General features: G+C 35.9%; 1 protein-coding gene across 1 annotated transcript; it reads right to left on the bottom strand.

Moving 5' to 3' along the window:
- Window positions 1–222: 222 nt before the first annotated feature.
- LOC100376124 (proteolipid protein DM beta-like) lies at window positions 223–18,189 on the bottom strand. Its single transcript, XM_002737419.4, has 7 exons — window positions 18,010–18,189; window positions 9,693–9,882; window positions 7,729–7,888; window positions 7,247–7,406; window positions 5,758–5,819; window positions 5,564–5,629; window positions 223–4,963 (listed from the first exon to the last, which is right to left on the bottom strand). The coding sequence occupies exons 1-7, from the start codon at window positions 18,011–18,013 to the stop codon at window positions 4,832–4,834; spliced, it is 774 nt and encodes a 257-aa protein (XP_002737465.1). The 5' UTR covers window positions 18,014–18,189; the 3' UTR covers window positions 223–4,831.
- Between the last annotated feature and the right edge of the window lie 2,150 nt (window positions 18,190–20,339).

Below are 20,339 nucleotides of genomic sequence, written 5' to 3'. Positions count from 1 at the left end.
CAGTCAATGGTATGGGAAGACAGTCGATGGTGTGGGAAGACAGTCAATGTACACTTCATGTATATCTAACATCCATTACCCAATGTAATCCAGTGACAAAAAATAAAACCAACATAATTAGATAACTATAGGTCACGATGCGCCTGTGCCGTTATCTATATTTCGCTCGGATACGTTTTGAATTCAAAACACTTTCTGAACATAAAACAGAACCATTAGCGATTACAGCAAACGTTGAATTTTATTTGACAAACAACGTCAGCTACATAGTACATACTTGCTGTCAATTCCTGTACCAACTCATGCCGTGAACAGACTTGAACAAATTATTTAAATTTGTCATCAAATTACTAGTATAAGGTTATTGAACATTGTTTGTATTAACGATTAACGATGGTAGTACGAGTTTTCTGTCATTCGCAATGTCAGTTCGGTTTTGGAATCCTCGTTCTACACACGGATCAGCCTCCGAACGCCTTTGTTTGTTTGAGTGAGTTTACACCAGAGCTGCCACACACTCATGCTCTAACATGGGAGAGGTTCTTTGAAAGACGACAGTCATTCTGACGTTTGTTTGAAACGTCTGTATACTAACACATTATGTCAAACTGTGTCCGCATCAATACCTAAGACAGTCTACCGTGAAATGTAAGGGCGGTGGTCGTCGCGCCACGCATGCGCGAGATATGGGTCTCATATAAACAAAAATGACGACTTTGAATACAAACTAAAAGGTTACCAATTAGGTATTTTGTTGTTATTGGAGGCTATGGAAGTGGTCGCCGCTGGTAAAACTCGTGGCCAAGGTCAAAACTCGTACTCATGATTTTCTTTGATAGTCAATTGTGGGGAAATCAATGTTTATCAACACAAATGTCGCACATGCGCGGCTCGACAACCACCGACCTTTAAGCAAGAGTCGACTTTCGTCTGCTTTGTGCGACAAAAGACTCTCAGAATTATTTAACTAAAATATCAATGACTAAATTAATGAATATATTGATTCTGTCAATCTCGGTAAGTGACTGATAGACACTGTGTTTGGCAACGCAAGTAGATCGTGTCGTCATATCCGGAAAATCTCTGAATATCATCTATTACCCAAATGCATTCTGGGACATTCTCCAGAAAAGTAACGAAACGTGTCTTAATTTCTGGAGCGATTTTTGAAAGAATTTTGAGTATTATCGAAATGCCGAATTTATTTTCGGCTGTACATGTTTGGCAACATTTTCACATATTGTATAATATGTGATCAATTCTCCAACAATGCAGCCTGGGTGATAGAATACATACGTCATATCCTGAATGTTCCGAGATGGAATTGGTACAGAAAAGCAGCAATATACAAATGATTACAAAAAAAACAAAAACAAAATTCTCACGAACAACTATCGAAAATTACGGCTATGGATGATAAAGTTACAAGAGATTTGTCTGAAATCATTACACTGCTAAGTTCAACTTCAATCTCGGGTAGAACAGCGTGGTCAATACGCAGAAGACTTCCAGCGTACTTGATCTCCTCGGCTGTATAAACATTATTTTCATACCGGAAACGTGCTTTGGGTCGGTTTCTAATAAAGTTTAAAAAATGCGTAGTACAAAAATATAACTTACAATATAGGAAAACGTTTTAATATTATTCCCATTATTACGTAATATACCTTACAGTGTAATTGAGATCCCACCTTCATTGGAACAGTTTTCTAAAGTAAAAAAAAACAAACACCATATTCAGCCTCAATGGTCCAGATATCATGGAGGGATACCTGGAGCACAATTTGTATGTAAATTGTGGTCAATATTCCATCTTAACAAGAGTGAATAGAATCCCCGCTAAAGAAGCATGTATTTGAATACAGAACTAGTGTAAAAAAAGCGGAAGACAAGCTCTCAATAATTACAGTCAGCTAGATTTGTTGCCTAAAAGACTTAGAAATAGCGCATCATTATAATTGTATTTCTGCATTGGAGTTTAAGACGTTGTAAAAACGTTTCCAAGTGCACTCATTTCTAAAGAAATTGACAGATGCATGGCACCTAACCGCCATTTAATATAGCGAACATAGTAAACGATGTAAATTTATAAATTATTTAAATTATAATGCGGAAAATGGAAATTGCTACATAATTCAAAAAGTAACTATAAACTACGCAAATTTTACATTTCCATAAACAAAACAAAAGTTTTCTTTCACTTGTAAATTATTTTCGGCCTGTAATTAACATAACATTTACATGATAAAATAATCCATTTCGATGAAAAAAAATTTGGTTGGAAATGATAATCGTCAAATGCATCTGAAACCGCAAGTTGCAGGTCCGATTATATTAAACATTGTCAATGGCACTGCATCGTATTCCTAACCATAACCTTCATACCTTGCGCACATATGTACACGCACCAGACCTACACACAACGTCATCCTGCGTAGTACGAACCAAATAGTGTATACTGTAATTTGACCAATCCCGTGATCGATAATACAAGACACTGGACTGCGATTGTACAGTTTTGTACTGTATACGTGTGCATATAGCATAGTGCATTGTGGGATAGTTTTGTCTGTTTGCACGATATGAGTTGTAATTGCGATATGATCTCTGTATATAGGAACAACTTCTGTGCATCCATAGTGCAATCCATTTCAGAAAGCGTTAATCGTGATGAACGTAAATTTAACACTAATTTAACTTGACATCGACCACGTCCTCATCATGTACTTGATCCGTGTTTCATAATATAGCTATGACCCGTAAATGTCGACAAGCGCCACTATGGAAACGACAAGACAAACTCAGTGCTATTTATACATACACATATATATCCATATACAGATTAAGTCAATGATATTACGATTAATAAAACACTAAATTGTTACCATCAAATTTACATAATTGTAGGTTGGAGTGAAAAACATCAAGATTTTTCTCATAGTATGTATTTAAAATAATTCTGGTAGTTTAGAAACGTGATTTTTTTTTAAAAGTCGAATGTGACAATGAAAAGCACTTTTTGGAAAAATCGTTCTGGTTATATACTGGGGACATGAATAAGGGTGTTTTATCATCAGTGTTAGAGACAACTACCATGTACGTTTCAAGGCAGAGATGCTCATGTTCTGAAAACACATCGCGTATTTGCGCCATATGTCAAAAATTCTTTGGTTGGTTAAGTAATTCAATGTGTTCTTTACGCTTACAGAATGGGAAACCAACATTATTAGATGCGTAACACAGGAAGTTGTTGGCATGACGATCGTAAACATTACACATGCTATAAATAAACTCGACAATTTAACTTAAAGCGGAGTGTCGTCACCCGCACACGCGCGGGAATTGAGTCCCAAACGATAATAACAACACACGCTAAGAGCGCAAAGGCTCATGGGTAGGCGCTTGTTTGTAAACAATGACACGCTATGGCCACCTTACGCATGCGTAGGTGACGACTCCCCCGCTTTAAGTGGAAAACCGAGAGAAAGCAGAATGCTATTAGCATTATTCTCTCCTTTCACAAGATTTGGTTCATATTTTTTCGATTTCAAAGTAATATATTAATCAATGTACTGCCTTATTCATTTGATCGTCTTGTCGACCAAAACTGATGTTAAAACACACAAATATATAGATAGGTGTTCCTCATTCATTCCATAGTAATGCTATGCAAGTAGGTACTCCGGTTTGTATAATTGTATGCAACTCAGAATAAAATATTTCGATTTGAAATTTTGGAATGTTTCTCTACAGTCTGTTAAGTTTTTAAAGGATATTTCTTCAATGATGCGATACTCGCTTGTGTTCACCTGACAAATTTGAACGGAAAATGGAGCTGTTAGTAGACGTGATCAACCTAATAGTAACCATTGCTATGTTTACCTATATTCTCCATCGCCTTCCGATCTGTTTCGATCAAACTAATAATTTCTTTGACATAAGTAAAATGAAGGGCCTACTGTAAAATTGTGTTTATAATATATAAAAGCAATGACGTCATCTAACCAAATATTTGGTAAGGGGAGCGATAAGCGTCTTGGAATGATATACTGTATATTTAAGATCACGTATAAAATGGTACAAAAAATCTGTTCATGATATGCCAGTAATATATTTTTTTGATTTCTTTGTTGTTCAATCAGACGTCATATAGACGGAAAAGTTGTTACTATAGTTACCAGACAAATGGCCGCCATGTTTCGCCTCATTTCCCATTCCTCACATGAACTCAATTTTCGTTCCCGCATTCGACATAGAGATATTCAATTCAGTTGCCTGATTTGATTCAACATGGATTGTTATCTCCGCATCCATCTGTGGAATGAGGTGTGACAGTGTGTAATAGTGTCACCGCGAATTAGCCTTTTCCAATTTCCTACACTGCTTTCATTTAAGTAGGAGTTCGATAGAGGCGCATTCACTTTTACGTTAAAACGTACAGTCAATTACATCACCAATTCAATAAGGCGGCGTAAATCCGTCGTCAGAGGTACTGAAGAAAGGCGTTGTTTGGTATGTGTTTGTCATATTTGAGAAGGAATGTGTATGTTCGTCACATGCATGCCATTTTTTGTATATAACTACTAAACACACTACACAGTGTAATAACAATATAACTACAACTGGACATGAACTTTTACCTCTGACTGGCACCGAACACGTGACAGACAGACAGTCAACAGTAGAATAAAAAACTTGAAAGGTTAAAATGATGTAGATTACTACTCTCTTAATTTCTCCTCCCCTCCATCTCTTTTTCACCCTCTTCCATTTTCTTCTCCTCGTGTCGATATGACCGGGCTACTTCATTGGCTTTGAACTCATTAAGTTATTATGAGGGGTAATCTTTCAACTCGACACCATCGGGTGTCCTGTCATGAACCTGCTCATACTCCCTCGACACGCTCTTTGTCGTGTCCTTTACGTGAGAATAGTTCGCCGCTAGACAGATCAATGCGTGTATCTGTGAGAAAAAATAGCCACACAATGAATATGCAAAGTATGTTAAATCAACACAACAAGTCTGACTTGTTTTCAATAACCACCTGTTTTCTATAATGTTATGTGTTTCATTTCTGATAATATCTACATGTGTAGTCTAAATTTGTAATTTTATTGTTAAATATGTTTTATATATATATGCCTCCAAGTTAACCTTATAAGCCATGCAGTATTGGAACGTAGCTTGTTAAAGCGGGAGGGTCGTCACCTGCGCACGCACGGGAATTGAGTCACAAGCGACGATAACAACACACGCTAAAAACGCAAAGGCTCATGGATAGACGCTTGTTTGTAAACAATGACACGCTATGGCCATCTGACGCATGCGCAGGCGCAACTTTACGATCTGTTCTAAAACCAACAATGCCTAGCAGGAATACAACAAACTGCCAGAAACTGTGCAAAATATTTATATTACTAATTTCGTAAAAGGAAAATGTTGACAGATAAAGCAACCCTCTCTCGATTGACACATAGTTTAGTCCCCGTGTCAGAAATTACGAGCCTCCTAGAACATTCGATACTTTATCAATGACAACATAATGAAATAAAATATACTCACTAGTCCTACAACAACGAGAGCAGCTCCTCCCCACGATAGTGTATAGTCCTCCCATATGTCAATACCCTGTACGCAGATTAGACAGTTATCAACGTTAGAAATTGACATGCTCTGATGCGTTTGATTAAATACGTATAACATGTACATATATATTCTTTGTTGAACATATAAACAAAGAAGTAAATTATACATACCTCCTTACAAAATTGTATCAACCGTTCGTTACACAAAGTGCCATTGTCTGCTTTTCCAAGACCTAAAAATAAAGTTGCAACATTAAAGAATGTTAATCTTTCAGAGATGAATGCGGTTAGTATCATCTTTTTTTTCTATAAATCGGCATTATGGTTAATTCGAGTCTGGTTTAGTAAGTAACGGCATAATATTTAATTATAGATACTGGATTATTTATTTTAAACCAACATGGTTGTTTTAAAAACATGCACAATTGCGTTCGTTTTGATGAATACTTAACTAGGTAAACGCATGCTCCTTGAAATACTGTCACTGTCAAAAGAACGTTTCCGCGACTACAAGGTCACGTTGAAGAACGTAAACGTGGGATGACTTGAATCAATCAAAATCATATGAAATTGTATTTCAATATGGGATGACACTTGAATCACGCGGCTTGGTGGGTATACGTATTTTATAAAATATAACATATAGTTAGCCTTTGGATATTCACACTTTATGATAATAAATCTAACAAGTCTCATTGATACAAATAGACACAGTAAGAAATGTCTGTAACCTGACCTTATTTATATTTCACATGTTATTGTACAATACTTTTCGTTAAAGGTATGTAGATTGAGTATTTTGAACATGTCTAAATAATTGTTTTTGATAAAAACATTAGGGTATGATTGTTCAACTCTAATGTGCATACGTTCTGGATCAACGTACAGGTATTACAAACTCTAATGTGCATACGTTCTGGATCAACGTACAGGTATTACAAACTCGTGTTTTCAATATTTCATCAAAATAATGCTGTTATGTGACATTACGTGATAAATCATGCCATAATGTCTTCACGACGACGCAATATCAAAGAAAATTATTTGAAACATGCCCAGGCATACTCAAAGGTAAATACATTATTTCTTCAAAAAATACAAGGCCAGTTTGCCGGTGAACCCCTCTGTGTTTAAATGGGACCTACTATGAGAGTAATGAATGATTGCACCCTGAACATATAATCAGAAGGCAACGCGAGAAAATGCAAGACTTGTTTTTGGCCCTCATATAGTAAGTATTCCATTCACAATGTTTCAACTACCATAGCTATACATGTCACGTGAATAATAGATGTGATGACGAGAAATAATGAAACACCATTTGAAGGAAAAACAAGTATCATTCTCTCGTTCTCAATGAGGTCTTGACGACTATTTGCGTCTATGGTCTATTTGTAAATTCATGTCTCAAGTTGTGGCTACTTTGATACATGATATGTGAACTTCTGGGCTCCCAAGGCGAGTAAAGTGATTACTGTATGAAGTTATGATGTTATTTGTTTACAATTATTTTGTTTTATCTTGCACATGAAAATACGAGATGTACCATGGGAATATCACAGCAGATGTTAATTGATTTGAAATAACAAGGTTTAGACAACAATATTATATGTCCAATGCATTGTCTAATCTCACTGTACACAACGAAGAAAGGACTCACCATATTGGGCTAGATCGAGACAACTTGTAGTGTTGTTGAACACGGTTTCATAGTCGTTCCCGCAGTACACTCGTAACATACTGCTGAATAGTACGGGTACGACGATACCACAGGCCAGGATAAACCACACTATGGTTAATGCGTAGTAGATCAGAAAAAACTGTAATAAATAAGTAAATTAGCTGACCAACTGACTGACAAAACCACTGTGGCATTTAGTATTATTCATGTGTAAGTACAATTCAGTATAATTACGTAAATATTTCAGCTGTTTGTGAGAATTCAAGCCAAGTCAGTTGCCTTTAATAAACAATATTGTGAAATACACGTTTCGTTCTGTGTCCACGTGTACTTCTATATATGTACAGAGAACGGGTATGTTCAGAGTGTCAATCGAAAGAATGTAAAAGAACAAAGGTGGTTTATATTACACTGCTGTGCTAGGTTTGTAAAAATGAACGTTGCTTAATGAGTGTACTTACAAATATCAACGCGACTCTGCCACACATCCGTACACGATATCGGCTACATAATTGCAGTCTAGTGCCGTCGGTGGTTAGTACTCCAATAACGACTAAAATGACAGCCATTCCAGCAGTACCACCTGTTACCCCATACGCACATTTGCTTAAGTATTCCAACCTATAGGGAAAATAGATACATTTCATCATATGTATTACAAATAAAATACTCATAAACATTCTGATATTTTCCATATGAGAATTTGAAGATTGTTCTAATATCTCTGAAACCTTTTCCCAAAAATCACAGCATGCTGTAATTTTAATCTAATGTAACATTTAATTGGTATAAACCATTTAAATTAAATATTGCCATATTACGAAATACATCAAATCATATGTGAGAGCCTCGCATCAAGTGTTTTGGTAAACTTATTTTGCGTGATTGATCACGTATATAATGACTGTGAACTTCATACACCATATATAGAATTTGACGTTAATCGAATCCACAGAGTGACTTCCCTCGCCCCGAAAGTATGTGACAGTATTATAACCAGATCATCTATAATTTCCCATTCTTAACTAGTGTTATTCGAGGATATTCACAAATAATTCGATGCAATATTTTCCTTTCATTTTGTTTGTAAACACATAAATTTGTAATGCATGACACTATTCTACTTCAATTTTGCAAATCTCTCTGGCAGCCATAAAACACTGACATTGTTAAATGTTATTGTCAATGTTGTAATGTGTAAGTGAGAAACACATAACATTGAAAACATGTTATTAACATTTGTTTGTTCAGCTAAAATAAGTTGTTTTGTAGAAGTGAGGTTAGACGTAAATTACTCACTTTTAAAAATAGAATAATTCACATTATTCATACATGTGGTGTGTCAACATGTGTTCAATTTGTTCAATATGTAACCTGCGAAATTGCATGTTACACGCGCGCAACAGTTGCAATCAAATACATTGACTCAATGTAAACATAGACCATTCCAATCATATTATACTATTTTACCATGTGGGTTTTGAATAATTATCGCTATTTGTAATGCATAATGTACATAGTACAATAGCTTATAAACATTTGAAGTGACCAAGAAAATCAGTGCAATAATTAATTCATTAAATGTTGTTATACATTTTTTCCAAAAAAATCCATACAATTGTTTTGAGTGAGTTAAAGCCAAATATAATTGAACAATACATTGCTACATTGCATTGTGGGAAGGAAATTTTGGGAAAGCAATTCCTTATCAATTTAACGAAAAAATGCTATCACAGTGGGAATGTCTAAACTCGGCAGCGGACAAAGCACTTTCTAAGTAATATACGAACCACAAAGGAAGGTGTGTTTATCACTCTGAACTGTGTAGAGTATAAGCAACTTTTATCTATACGATAAAAACACGTCCCACGTCATAACAAAACTCATTGTAATATATTGACAGAATCTAAATTTAGTGTCGTACTTTATGTGTTGCTTGTATAATTAGGAGTTAGATAGGAGAAGATTGGGTCTTTTGAAAAAGAATGTACTGAAAATAAATAGCAGAAGAAGCCATACATTTCCCAGCATGCCTTGCAGTTTATACATCTTTTTATGGCGAAACATAGACCCTCCCTCTACTGGAGCGAAACAATCACTTTTACGTCTTGTTTTAGTACAATCCGCTCATGAATATATCTCATAGCTGATACATATACCCATGTGTGTGTAGGTTGCACAGATAACGTATCACAAGTCTGTTTTCTGGTGCTGGTTTGGGAGTGACCAAGAGATAAGTAAACAACTTAGCCACAATGTTCACTAGTACTGTTAATCGTTTATTTGCATAATCCTAATTTATTCAATTGTGTGTAATACGCTGCCGCTGTGATTGGATGCAGTTCGCAGTACAAAGCTCTTGTAAATTAAAAAATATATATTCTATCTGGGGTGAGTTTGGAAACCTGATGTGAAATATACTCACGAAGCTTTGTAGTTGTCATTCTCATCCACACCATTGTCATTAAATAATTGTTGTGTCCCGTCTTCTGCTCTTAGGGCGTACACACAGAATACGGAAACACCAATAATAATAATAATGGCGGACGCTGCAGTGGCATATGGTACTCTTTCCATAAACCGGCAACATTTACTATTCCAGCACTCGCACTTCGCTAAAATGAAGATGTATGATTATTATTATTAGAAACGAGGACATATACAGACAAACCAGAAATCTAGAAAGAATTTGAAGTTAAAAAATAAAAACAGAAAGAAAGGTGTAGAAATTAAGAAAACAAGAAATAAGGAAGAAATTTGGAAGAAGAAAATTAAATAGAAATAAACACCTGGCCACGACATAAAATATATTCAACTATAAATCATGCGAGCACATTCACAAGATCATTTACGGCTATTGATTTGAAAAGTTTAGTACATTTGAAAAGTATGTAAAAAAGAAGTAAATTTTTTAAAATTAAAATTGCGCTCTGAAACGCTCGTCCTTTGACTAAAATATTCATCTATGTAGTACATATCGTGTCCCCAACTTTGTATATGGCACATCCCTAACCACTCCTTCTCTCTCTTGGCGATATAATCACATAGTTATCTGACAGAACAGTCGTAATGCATTCGCGACTAACACATATTAAAGCCGCGAAAAGTCGGATAAGACGAACTGCGACATAAAAGAGATACACATTATGATACAAATACATGTACAATATTTAATTTTCTATTACATATCTCATGTGAGATGTGGATTACAAGGTTAAGGGATTGGGAAACAAACTCAGCTACACCAATTATACAATATTGGCACGTATATTATAGCCAGTCCAATCACTTGAGTATGTGATTAGTAGATAATTTTCCTTCAGGAAGTCCACAAATTGTCGTCTCACCTTGATATTTTCCACCTCAACAACTAAATGCTCTTAGTAAAATTCGATGGCGCGACCCCCGAGTGGAAAAGCGATTTCAACTCAAGAATAGTAGACGCATAACACACACATAAAAATAACTGAAGTGTTAGTTTTCTGCTTCCCTTCATCTACACTCTAAGTCCGGTTTCCATGACGACGAATGGACTCGCTACTGAGTCTTTCAAAATGCTGATATTCGATGCCTTTAATACCGAGATCCTATATTTAATAAATTTTGCTGTTTTCTGCTTGTATATATTTGAGTGTTTTTGTTAACAACTTTTAATTTTTATATTGTTCAATGATTATTTGGAGGACTTTGTATAGAAGCATATCATCTATTATTCTTTACACGATATCCTCCATATATATTTGTAGGATATCCTAATAAATGTCAATACTCGTACAGATATAGAATTATCCGTAGTAATACAGAATACATATTTACATTGTGGCACTGCTCCGGAAAAGCAATATTATTTGGAACGAGGCCACAAAATTAACTTCCTGTCCCTGTTGACTTCAAAAATAGTTCCGCTAAATTGACCCGAACACTTTTGTATGAAAGATTTTTTTCTTGGGATGAGTTGAATTCAGTTCAAAATTATTTTGCTATTTGAGAATGCCAGGTTTGAAATTCGCTTGTTTATGTAATCTGCGTAAGTACTTTAGCGGCCATCTTTGATGTTTGTCCTAAACAGTAACTTTACTACCAATGTCTTCAGGAAAATTTGATGGATTACTCGTGAATCGCCGAGGTACAGGTAACCGTTAATCATTTAACTCAACTTAAACGAATGTTTTGAATTAGAGATCGTGATAATAAACAAAACATTAATGATGTCGCCGTCCTATGGTAATTGGCCCCAGTGCTATTTGCACTGCATGGATTATCGCCAGCGAGAATGATAGTTAACAAGTCAAAAGGACGTTTTTTTGCCGGGAAAACTCACACATAACCAAAAGCACAAGTAATCGACAACAAACATAACACTTCACGTAGAGTACCCACACGTATGTATAGTGTATGTTTCTTTTCCAGCCGGACCAATTCCCGTTATTATAATTTAAAATGAAAAGAGCGGAAATTATTTCTTTCAATATAATAAATATAAATAAATTGATCAGACACTATCTTTAATGAAATCTCATGAAGTTAATCACCGTCATTTGACAGCGTTAAGTGTAAGCCAGAAACGCGTTGAAGCATGTTCAAATTTAAATTGCATAAAACAATTATTTTGCCACTTGACGTAACCGCGGATACCACGTGACGTAACGTGATGACTGATCTGTAATCGCGTCTTTTAGAGCGGGTTAACAACATGACATTATACAATGACTTGTTTTCTGACATTTACCAAGAGAAAATGAGTCATGCAAATTGAATATAATAGCGATAAATAGACCGTCTGTGATGATGTCATATAATATTGCACCTTTTTATGGCAATAATTCATGTTTTTTTATACTTTATAATTCATGTTTCTTTTTTTATCAAGTAACACTTATATAAATAACATAAACATTCTATGTTGATTTTATTTTGTCTGGGGATGGAGGCTAAATCTGTTTTATTGATATCGTGAGCACGTGTCGAGTATATAGCTGCTGTCATTATCCAACTCGAGAAATGAAAAGGGGTCATTACAAAACCATGGGGAGTAATGAGTAATAACGTAACTCCTGACGTACTTAAACGAGTTTGACATTTAAGTCATTTCCATCCACATGAGCTATATCCGATCATAATGGCATTGTTATAATAGCCGACAGTCTTAAGGTCTCATTCCACTAATAAATGCCTTGCAAGAACCAATGAAATTTTTTTAATATTTTTTTTCTCAGGTGCTCCCTGTTTGAGGGCGTGATTACCTGGGTCAAAGGTGAGACCAACATGTGGTCTTTTGTTTACTACTTAGCGACTGTGTACCTGTGAGTTTATTCTGTGTGTATTTGGATGTTCTAATCTTGGTGTTTTTCCAGTGATTTCTCTAGGTTCAATCCAAATAAAGTAGATGTGTCTTTTTTACCAGAGATTTGCAAGAGTTTGAGCTGGCCAACATGTTAGTTTTGTTTTCAAGTGATTGATTACTGGCATGTTGATTTCCCATTTTTGAGCAATGTGTTCAACTTTGTTCATCATTTTCATATATCAATCTCGTCATATGTTAACATTGTTGTCTATGGAATTTCAATTAGTGGTATGGGCCCTGAAGACAGCTATAGTTATAAACTCACTAGTTGTGACGGTGGTACGTGGGTAGCGAAACCCTTTGTGATGAACGAACTCATTGCAGACCAGTCAACAGGGCATCTGACGCTAATACAACGTACAAATCCAGGCTAATTTATCCAGTCTTTCATAAAGCATCGATAATGGTATAATCTGAACAAATCCAGTAATCCAGTTTTATAATACAGCACGCACGTGTTTGAAAAAGACAAGGAAACACAAGTTCATTGTCAACTTCAAGGCATATTTTAATGGCCTGGATTATGTATATATAGTCTGATATCGACTTTTACGCATGTACTTATAATTACTAATACGTACGCGTAATTCAACACGCATGCGCAGTTGTGTAGCCCGTTATTACGTTCATCAAATGTACGTTATCTTTTGACCGAAAGGCGTTTTTACGATATATGTAATCACAATCCATTATGTCAACCATACACGCTCAACATACTGCCTCGTAAGTCAAAGAACATATTCACAGATTTATCTGTCCCATCTCACGACGGTAGATAACTAGAAAAAACGGATAATGGAAGTTTTTGGAACCACCGATGGGAGCAGTTTACTGAAGCATTTCGCTTTTTACCACAATAGTGATTTTTTATTTCACGTTGAAATTGAAGACGCATTATAGAAAAAAACATATTTTTTAAAATAATTTATAGTTCTGATGCAACGTGATGAAGACTAAAAATGTGATATTTCGCAGTACACACACAACACTATTCGCATATGTAGTGATTGTTAGTTGTACGTACCAAAAATTCAATGTACATGCGTATTAAAAAAAGCTATAGTTTCATCAAACGAATACTTGTGTTTTAGTTTTGTGTAAATAATAATCGTACAACAGTATTGAAAATTACATGTTTTCGCCCATATTGCACCTTTATTTTTTACAAATACAAAATACAACACACACAATGTAACCATTAACCTCGATAAAAATGCTCGGCGTCATATGGTGCGTTGATTCGCTTCAATGACCCAGGCGGAACCGACCTTATTATTCACGCACGTTTTCAAAATTCCCAGTACAAGTATATTGCACGAGTGCGTCTTTTCAGGGGGCGCTGATCAATATAAGGAGCAGCTGATAAGAAAACCCTGGATGGTACCTTAATATTAATGACTGTCTTCCTGTCACATTTACCCGTGCATCTGCAGACATTACGTTTAGATAACACCCCCATAACTGTAAGCAGATGTATGTGAATCTCTCATTTTTTTCAATGAAATAGGTTTGATTTTAAAGAGATAATGGGCGACGGCTGGCGTTCGGATAAAACAAAAAACGGTTACCATGGAGTCAAGTACTCACTTGAGTCACTATATCAATGTGCATTATTCTGACCTAGATGTTTATTTCGTGTAGCGTTCTACATAAGCCTACATAAGTGGGTTCTAATGCCATTACCGCCAGCTTAACATAATAAATTGTCGTAGAACCAGTGTTTACCCTGAATACAAAATTAAATATTGGCGTTTTCCATATTTTAATTTCGCTAAGACTACTCGTATTGTTGTTGCGACGCAAAATTATCACGTACAATATTTGTTTTATAAATGAAAAGCACGGGAAACGTGAATTAATTTAGCGATGTCTCATGTTGACAAACCTCTCCACATTAAATAGGTCATATATACATGGCATGCGTCTATTGCCTTCAACTTGAATTCAAAATTTTAATGTAAATGTAAGAATTGGGATAATCACTATGACGATCAGTATATTGGAATTGAACGATGAACTCGTTATTATCACGGCGTTGCCATGGATACGACATTATTATCAGCTGTGTGAACAATCTGATCACAATATTCTAGTTATTTAAATTGAGTCAGATGTGTTTATAATTATTTAGAATTACATATTGTAAGCTGTAAATAATCGCTGCACGTGTCAGGTAAGTGTTGGGTCATACGACAACCTATGGAGGATTCATCCTAGGAATGAAATATTCAAAGACTACAATTGGGACTTATCAACTTTTTCCAATGAGCACATTGTGAAATTTAATAATAATGTTTTAATTTTTGCCCATATTAATATTTATAATATACACATGCGCAGAAACATGCGTAATTTTCGTTAAAATTCAGATTCCGAGCCACAACGTCGCTGTCGTAAAAGTCGCCAAGAGCCATGCGCCATTTTGGAATTCATTACCAGGTTTTAAATGGCTTGAGGCAATGGTCGGTAATGGTCGGGATTCCAGTACGTACTTTTCATTCTAAGATGACGATTTGATTTTAAACGAGGTCGCGCGGATGATGATACTTGTTGAAAAAATACTACAAATCCGTGTTAATTCTAAAACAGGACGGTAGTCATTAGCTGACTTCACCACTTGCATAAACAATTAAAGCAGTCCCAGGCCAAATGAGAATATATCATCATTCATGAAGAATCAAAGCAGCAAATTGGCGTTCGTGCACTGCAAGTCAATTCGTTTGTCTCCGCGCAGAGATTCCGGCTCTATACTTTCCTAATATCATTGTGCGTTTAGAGGCAACATTTACTACGCTACCGCACATAAAAAAGCTATACAAAATCTCATGTTGATAATAACAAACGGCGACGATTTTCATCGCACCAACGTCCAATTTGGTTTCAAATTACGAAGTGTGTGAAAATTACTATAATCATGTCGGAGGCAGATTAAATCTAGTACGGATGGCAATCAATTGATGTTGGCATTGCGTGATTTGGAAGTCGGTTAACGTGCAAATACAGCATTTAATTAAACAACGCTATTATGATATAGTTTCACCTTCGTAACTGTTGTAATAATCGGTGGGAGACTGATGCTCATAATCCGGCATCTAGACTATCTATCTTACATGAGATTTCCGATAACGTCGAAACAACAAAAGAACGATTTATGAGGTAATTTGGAATATTCTATCAGGAAAATGTTCATTGTTAGAAGTAGTCATGGTAACATTACACGAAATGTGATTGGTAAACAGGGAATATCTCAAATCACGATATTATGTAGCAATTCAGTGTCTTTACTGCATAACTGTCTATTATATTTGTTTTATATTTGTTGATTTCCCCTAAGGTGTCAAGGCAACAAGAACATCGACAACAACAACAAACACATAAATTATATGAGTAATGATGATTTCAAAACAAGAGTACATGATTCGTCCAACATCAACTGAAAAAAAACTCAACGGAAGTGGACTCAAGTGGCTAACGATTAGAAACATTGTCACTAAATATTCCCAGAACACACAAAACATTAAAGGTTTAAATTAGACCAAACATAATAGGTCAAAAAACACAGCGCGTGTTCGTGGATGAATAGCAGGAGATGACCCTGCGTATGCTAGCACTGCCATCAGTTGAGTAGTTTTAATGACCGGGGGCCTTGAAATGATTGATTATGTGTCATAGTACGTCAACGAAGAGCATCAGGAATACGTGGATGTGCCGTGATAGATCGGCAACAATAAAGTGTACATCTTTTAGAGGAGTAATAAGAGATATGCTTGAGACTACGTTGTCGTTAATAGAAAATACGCGCCAACAACTTCAACATTGGAAAACGCGTTGCGTGCCCTAAAGTACGTATATGGTTCGAATAATTGTAAGTAAGTAATATCCGCTGTAAACTAGCAAAGGTCCACGAAAATCGGTGTAAAATGTCAATGGTGATTTGTTTTGGCGGAGCACTGTGTCTGTTTTATCATAAAGTTCTTACCGCATATTTACGAGAATGTGCACATTTTTCAACTAGCGCGGAGCGTTGACGCCATTTTGCGTTAAAGCATCTACTTTCGGTCTAAGTCATGTCTATTCATGTGCCTGGAAATGTGTTCATTCTACAACTATTTAAAATGTGCGCATGTGCAATCGAAATATCTTTGGGTCACCGATACTTCCTAGTATCTGAATGATGGACTGATTATTGCGTTGGGTAGCAGGGAACGGCATTTGGGAACGTACCATATGCGAATAAACGGTGTCTCGTTGTTCGCTTTTCTCAGCATTGTCGATTTTCATCGGTCAGTCTATAAAAGTATACTGAACGAGTAATGGTTTTCTAAGTTGACATACAACATCGTTTTCTTACGTTACAGGAATAGGCGGGAAATCGCAGTCAATCAACTGTGAAGAACGATGTCAGGAGATATTTTATACCGACACCTTGGATGAACCCACTTTCACGTATTACAATGATCCAAGAGTTCTGCCTTGTTATTATAATTGGGGTCGACGAGTGTCATGTATGCATAATTAATGAGAGCATAATCAGTAAGGGTGTTTATATCATAGTTTATAATACCCATAAATCACCAACAATGACGATTGTTTATTTAATTTTAAATAACCATAATTTCTCGGTGCGTATATGTAATCATAATAATATATTAATCTATGTCTGTGTTGTGGTTTAGGTATAGATAATAGGGCGACCACGTGTAACCTGCACGTTCATCTTAATAATACATGTTTATGATGCTGCCGCAGAATGAAGGTGTGTCTCAAAAAAAAAAAAAAAAAAAAAAAAAAACTCGGACTGCAGCCATGTTTTTCTTGCATTCGACCAAACAAACAAACAAAATAACGTTGTCGTTTTGATGACACCTCACTATTGTGTATCGCACACACTGCTCTGTTTTAGTAAGCTCAGCGGACTATGACTGGGAAAAATTTGACACAATAATATACTAATCATGCCAATTTCGATAAAATAAAACAAGGGACTATTCCCCTTGGCGAAATTTCGCAATTCAGTAACTAATTTAATATTTACATTTTTTTCAGTTGTTAAGCGTTCTTTTCAGCTGTTATTATTGTGTCGCCTCCTACACAAGGCTAGAACGATTAATGGCTAGCGTCCTTACTTATAAACACTGCTGACAGTGGATGGCTGACAAAGCTAAGTGAACATAGAAAATGATGCGGCGAGATAATTGAAATTGGGAAGAACAGTTTTAAACTGGGTACTATAAATGAACGACTACGTTAATTAAACATAACATACTGCAACATAAGGAACAGCGTTTACATAAAAACAGAATTCAGTGAAAACTCAGTGTTGCCTTGAAAAGATGATGCGCGTATACGCGTGTATATGGGAGTGTATTGAAAACAGAAATATCGTAAAGCAACTTACACATTTTGAAAATATATCTTGCACTTTTGTCACTTGCTGAGAATTCCTACAAACAAGATTCGATATCTTCAGCGGCGAAAATTACTCAAAATTCTTCACACTATATATAATAATTTATATATATAATTCTGCGAATTGCGAATCTGTGAGAACGCACCCGTCGAGCCTGCAATAGCCTAGCAATCAGCCCTAAAAGTCATATGCAAATTAGATTCTATTCAGATGCAAAGCGTGGCTTATCTCCGGTGAACACTATTCGACAAGAGGTAGCTAGCAAATCCCGACAATAGAGTGCAGCGAACGTGCGTTGGGTTTTAATCATCGTCAATTAATTTTGACAGTGCATGGCCATTCGATTAACGCGAGGACCTGACAAGTCAATACAAATGCGTATTTTGGACTGCGCATCTACCCATGCCTCTTTGTCGCCGCCAACAGCAACGGTGGTCCACCCCCGCATTGTCGTAACTCGTTCATTGACAAGCCAATCGCAGAACATGAAATGATTGCGCAGAATGTTCTCTGTATGCACGAAATGCAGTCGACATCGCCTGATATATGTATACAAAAAAATCATTAGATAATGAGGTTGGAAAATTTCACGAGTACAATGCATTCAGTGAAGTATATCTGCAGAGTTCTCAAGCCTTCCTACACGAAAACACGTACTGTGTCACATACGAATAGGCACACTCACTTTTTGAGACACGACATACTTAGTACCACAGCGATGTTTGTTTGTTTTCAAATCGCCACGCCCATTCTAAAAAAAAATGTTTTTATCGAGTTTCAATGTGGTCATGGCAACGTATTATTATCTTGCTTAAAACGTCTTGATACCTTTAATTTCATAGGTGAACATTGAGTACGTTGTCAATTTCGAAAGCGATGTAGGCGCCGTATGGACAGACACGTTAATCATTGGAAACACAGACCCCAGTTATTGTGTACAAATCGTTGTTGGTGATTATGTTATTAACAATTTCTGAAATACTTCTGTATACTTATTTTAAACATTCGTCTCAGTATCGTAGGACGCTTGTTTATGAGTAAACAACTCTTATTTACCAAAAGTTTAACAACTTGGTGAATAGAAATCTAATTAGGTAGCATGTCAAACACAGGGTCAATGCATTTATACTGTCTATATGTTCTTAGTGAAAATATTGAACTTTATATTCAAGCCACAAAAACATAATTATATCAACGTGTGTTTCACAAACGTTATTTAGGTCAGCCAATTGTTCACTCAAATTGTCGAAAAGCGCGGCGTCTTGTCATTTTGTACACGTTCGTAGTATGTTGATTATTTTAGTTGTTGCCACACGCAGTGATATCCCAGCGATTGATAGTGACATTTGTTGTTGTCTTTTCTCTATTTTTTATTTTTTTACTTTATTATATCACGAACAATATCTCAATTAAGGATACGTTTATCAATAAAGATTATTATTATTATTATTCGTTACACGTCGATTAGGCCACGTAATTTTACTGGATAACCCCGCCTGCAGAAGTTGTTGTTGTTTGCATCTGGTTTACCTGTTTGAGTCATCACATTGGTCAAGTTGTTCTGTTTACTGTTTACTCAACCGCGGTTCAAACCCTAAGACAGAAATTATTACCGTTTCGGGCATTAATTAGCTTTACAAATGGGACTCGTTCTTTTTTATTTAATGGGACCAACTGTTGAATAATTAGTTCCGCGGGTTAAATCAAAAGATAACCAGAGGAAGGGGGGGGGGTCTGCGGGTACTATTTGGGAATATAACGATTTTGATAGAACTGAATAAATGTGGGACTTGGCGACGTTTTACACAATACTCGACCCATCTCATTATTCGCGTATTCGCGTAAAGATACGCAGAAATAGCACAGTATCACGATCATTTGACAATGATTCAAACGTGACAGAACGTACAATATATGTGTGGTAATATTCGTTATGATATGTAGAATATGAGAGGTAATAATGTAGATGTAATCGTACAGCAGTTTAATTATAGCGGCCTTGGAAATTAACTACATGCTAATACATCAGATAACACGCCCGCATGTGAAGGATACAAAAATAATTTAGAAATGCATTTAGGTCATATGAATTTACATGTTACAATCGTACAAGTTGTTGTTGCACTGTGGGTGTGTCCTCGACATGTCACCGTCTTTCAATCTTCAAAATTCAATTTTAATGACTAAAGAATGCCACCGGGGAATAATTCCAACGTGGACAGACTGAGGTCATGGAAACTGGTTTTACTTTGAAATTTTAAATGTCACGCACAAATATGCAGAAAAAAGGCGCATACACAGAATATTAAGGAATCGCA

This window comes from Saccoglossus kowalevskii, chromosome 4 (assembly GCF_978046115.1).
Source record: "Saccoglossus kowalevskii chromosome 4, keSacKowa6.1, whole genome shotgun sequence".
Taxonomy (NCBI): Eukaryota; Metazoa; Hemichordata; class Enteropneusta; family Harrimaniidae; genus Saccoglossus; species Saccoglossus kowalevskii.
Note: the sequence above shows the minus strand (reverse complement) of the source record. Positions and strands in the feature narration are given on the sequence as shown.

Bases quoted from the DNA above. Each gene is read 5' to 3' on its own strand.
- LOC100376124 (XM_002737419.4), bottom strand. The intron at 7,889-9,692 runs GTGAGTATATTT...TTTTCCCTATAG, and splicing joins AATGACAACTACAAAGCTTC to GTTGGAATACTTAAGCAAAT. The intron at 7,407-7,728 runs GTAAGTACACTC...TATTTATTACAG, and splicing joins GCAGAGTCGCGTTGATATTT to TTTTTTCTGATCTACTACGC.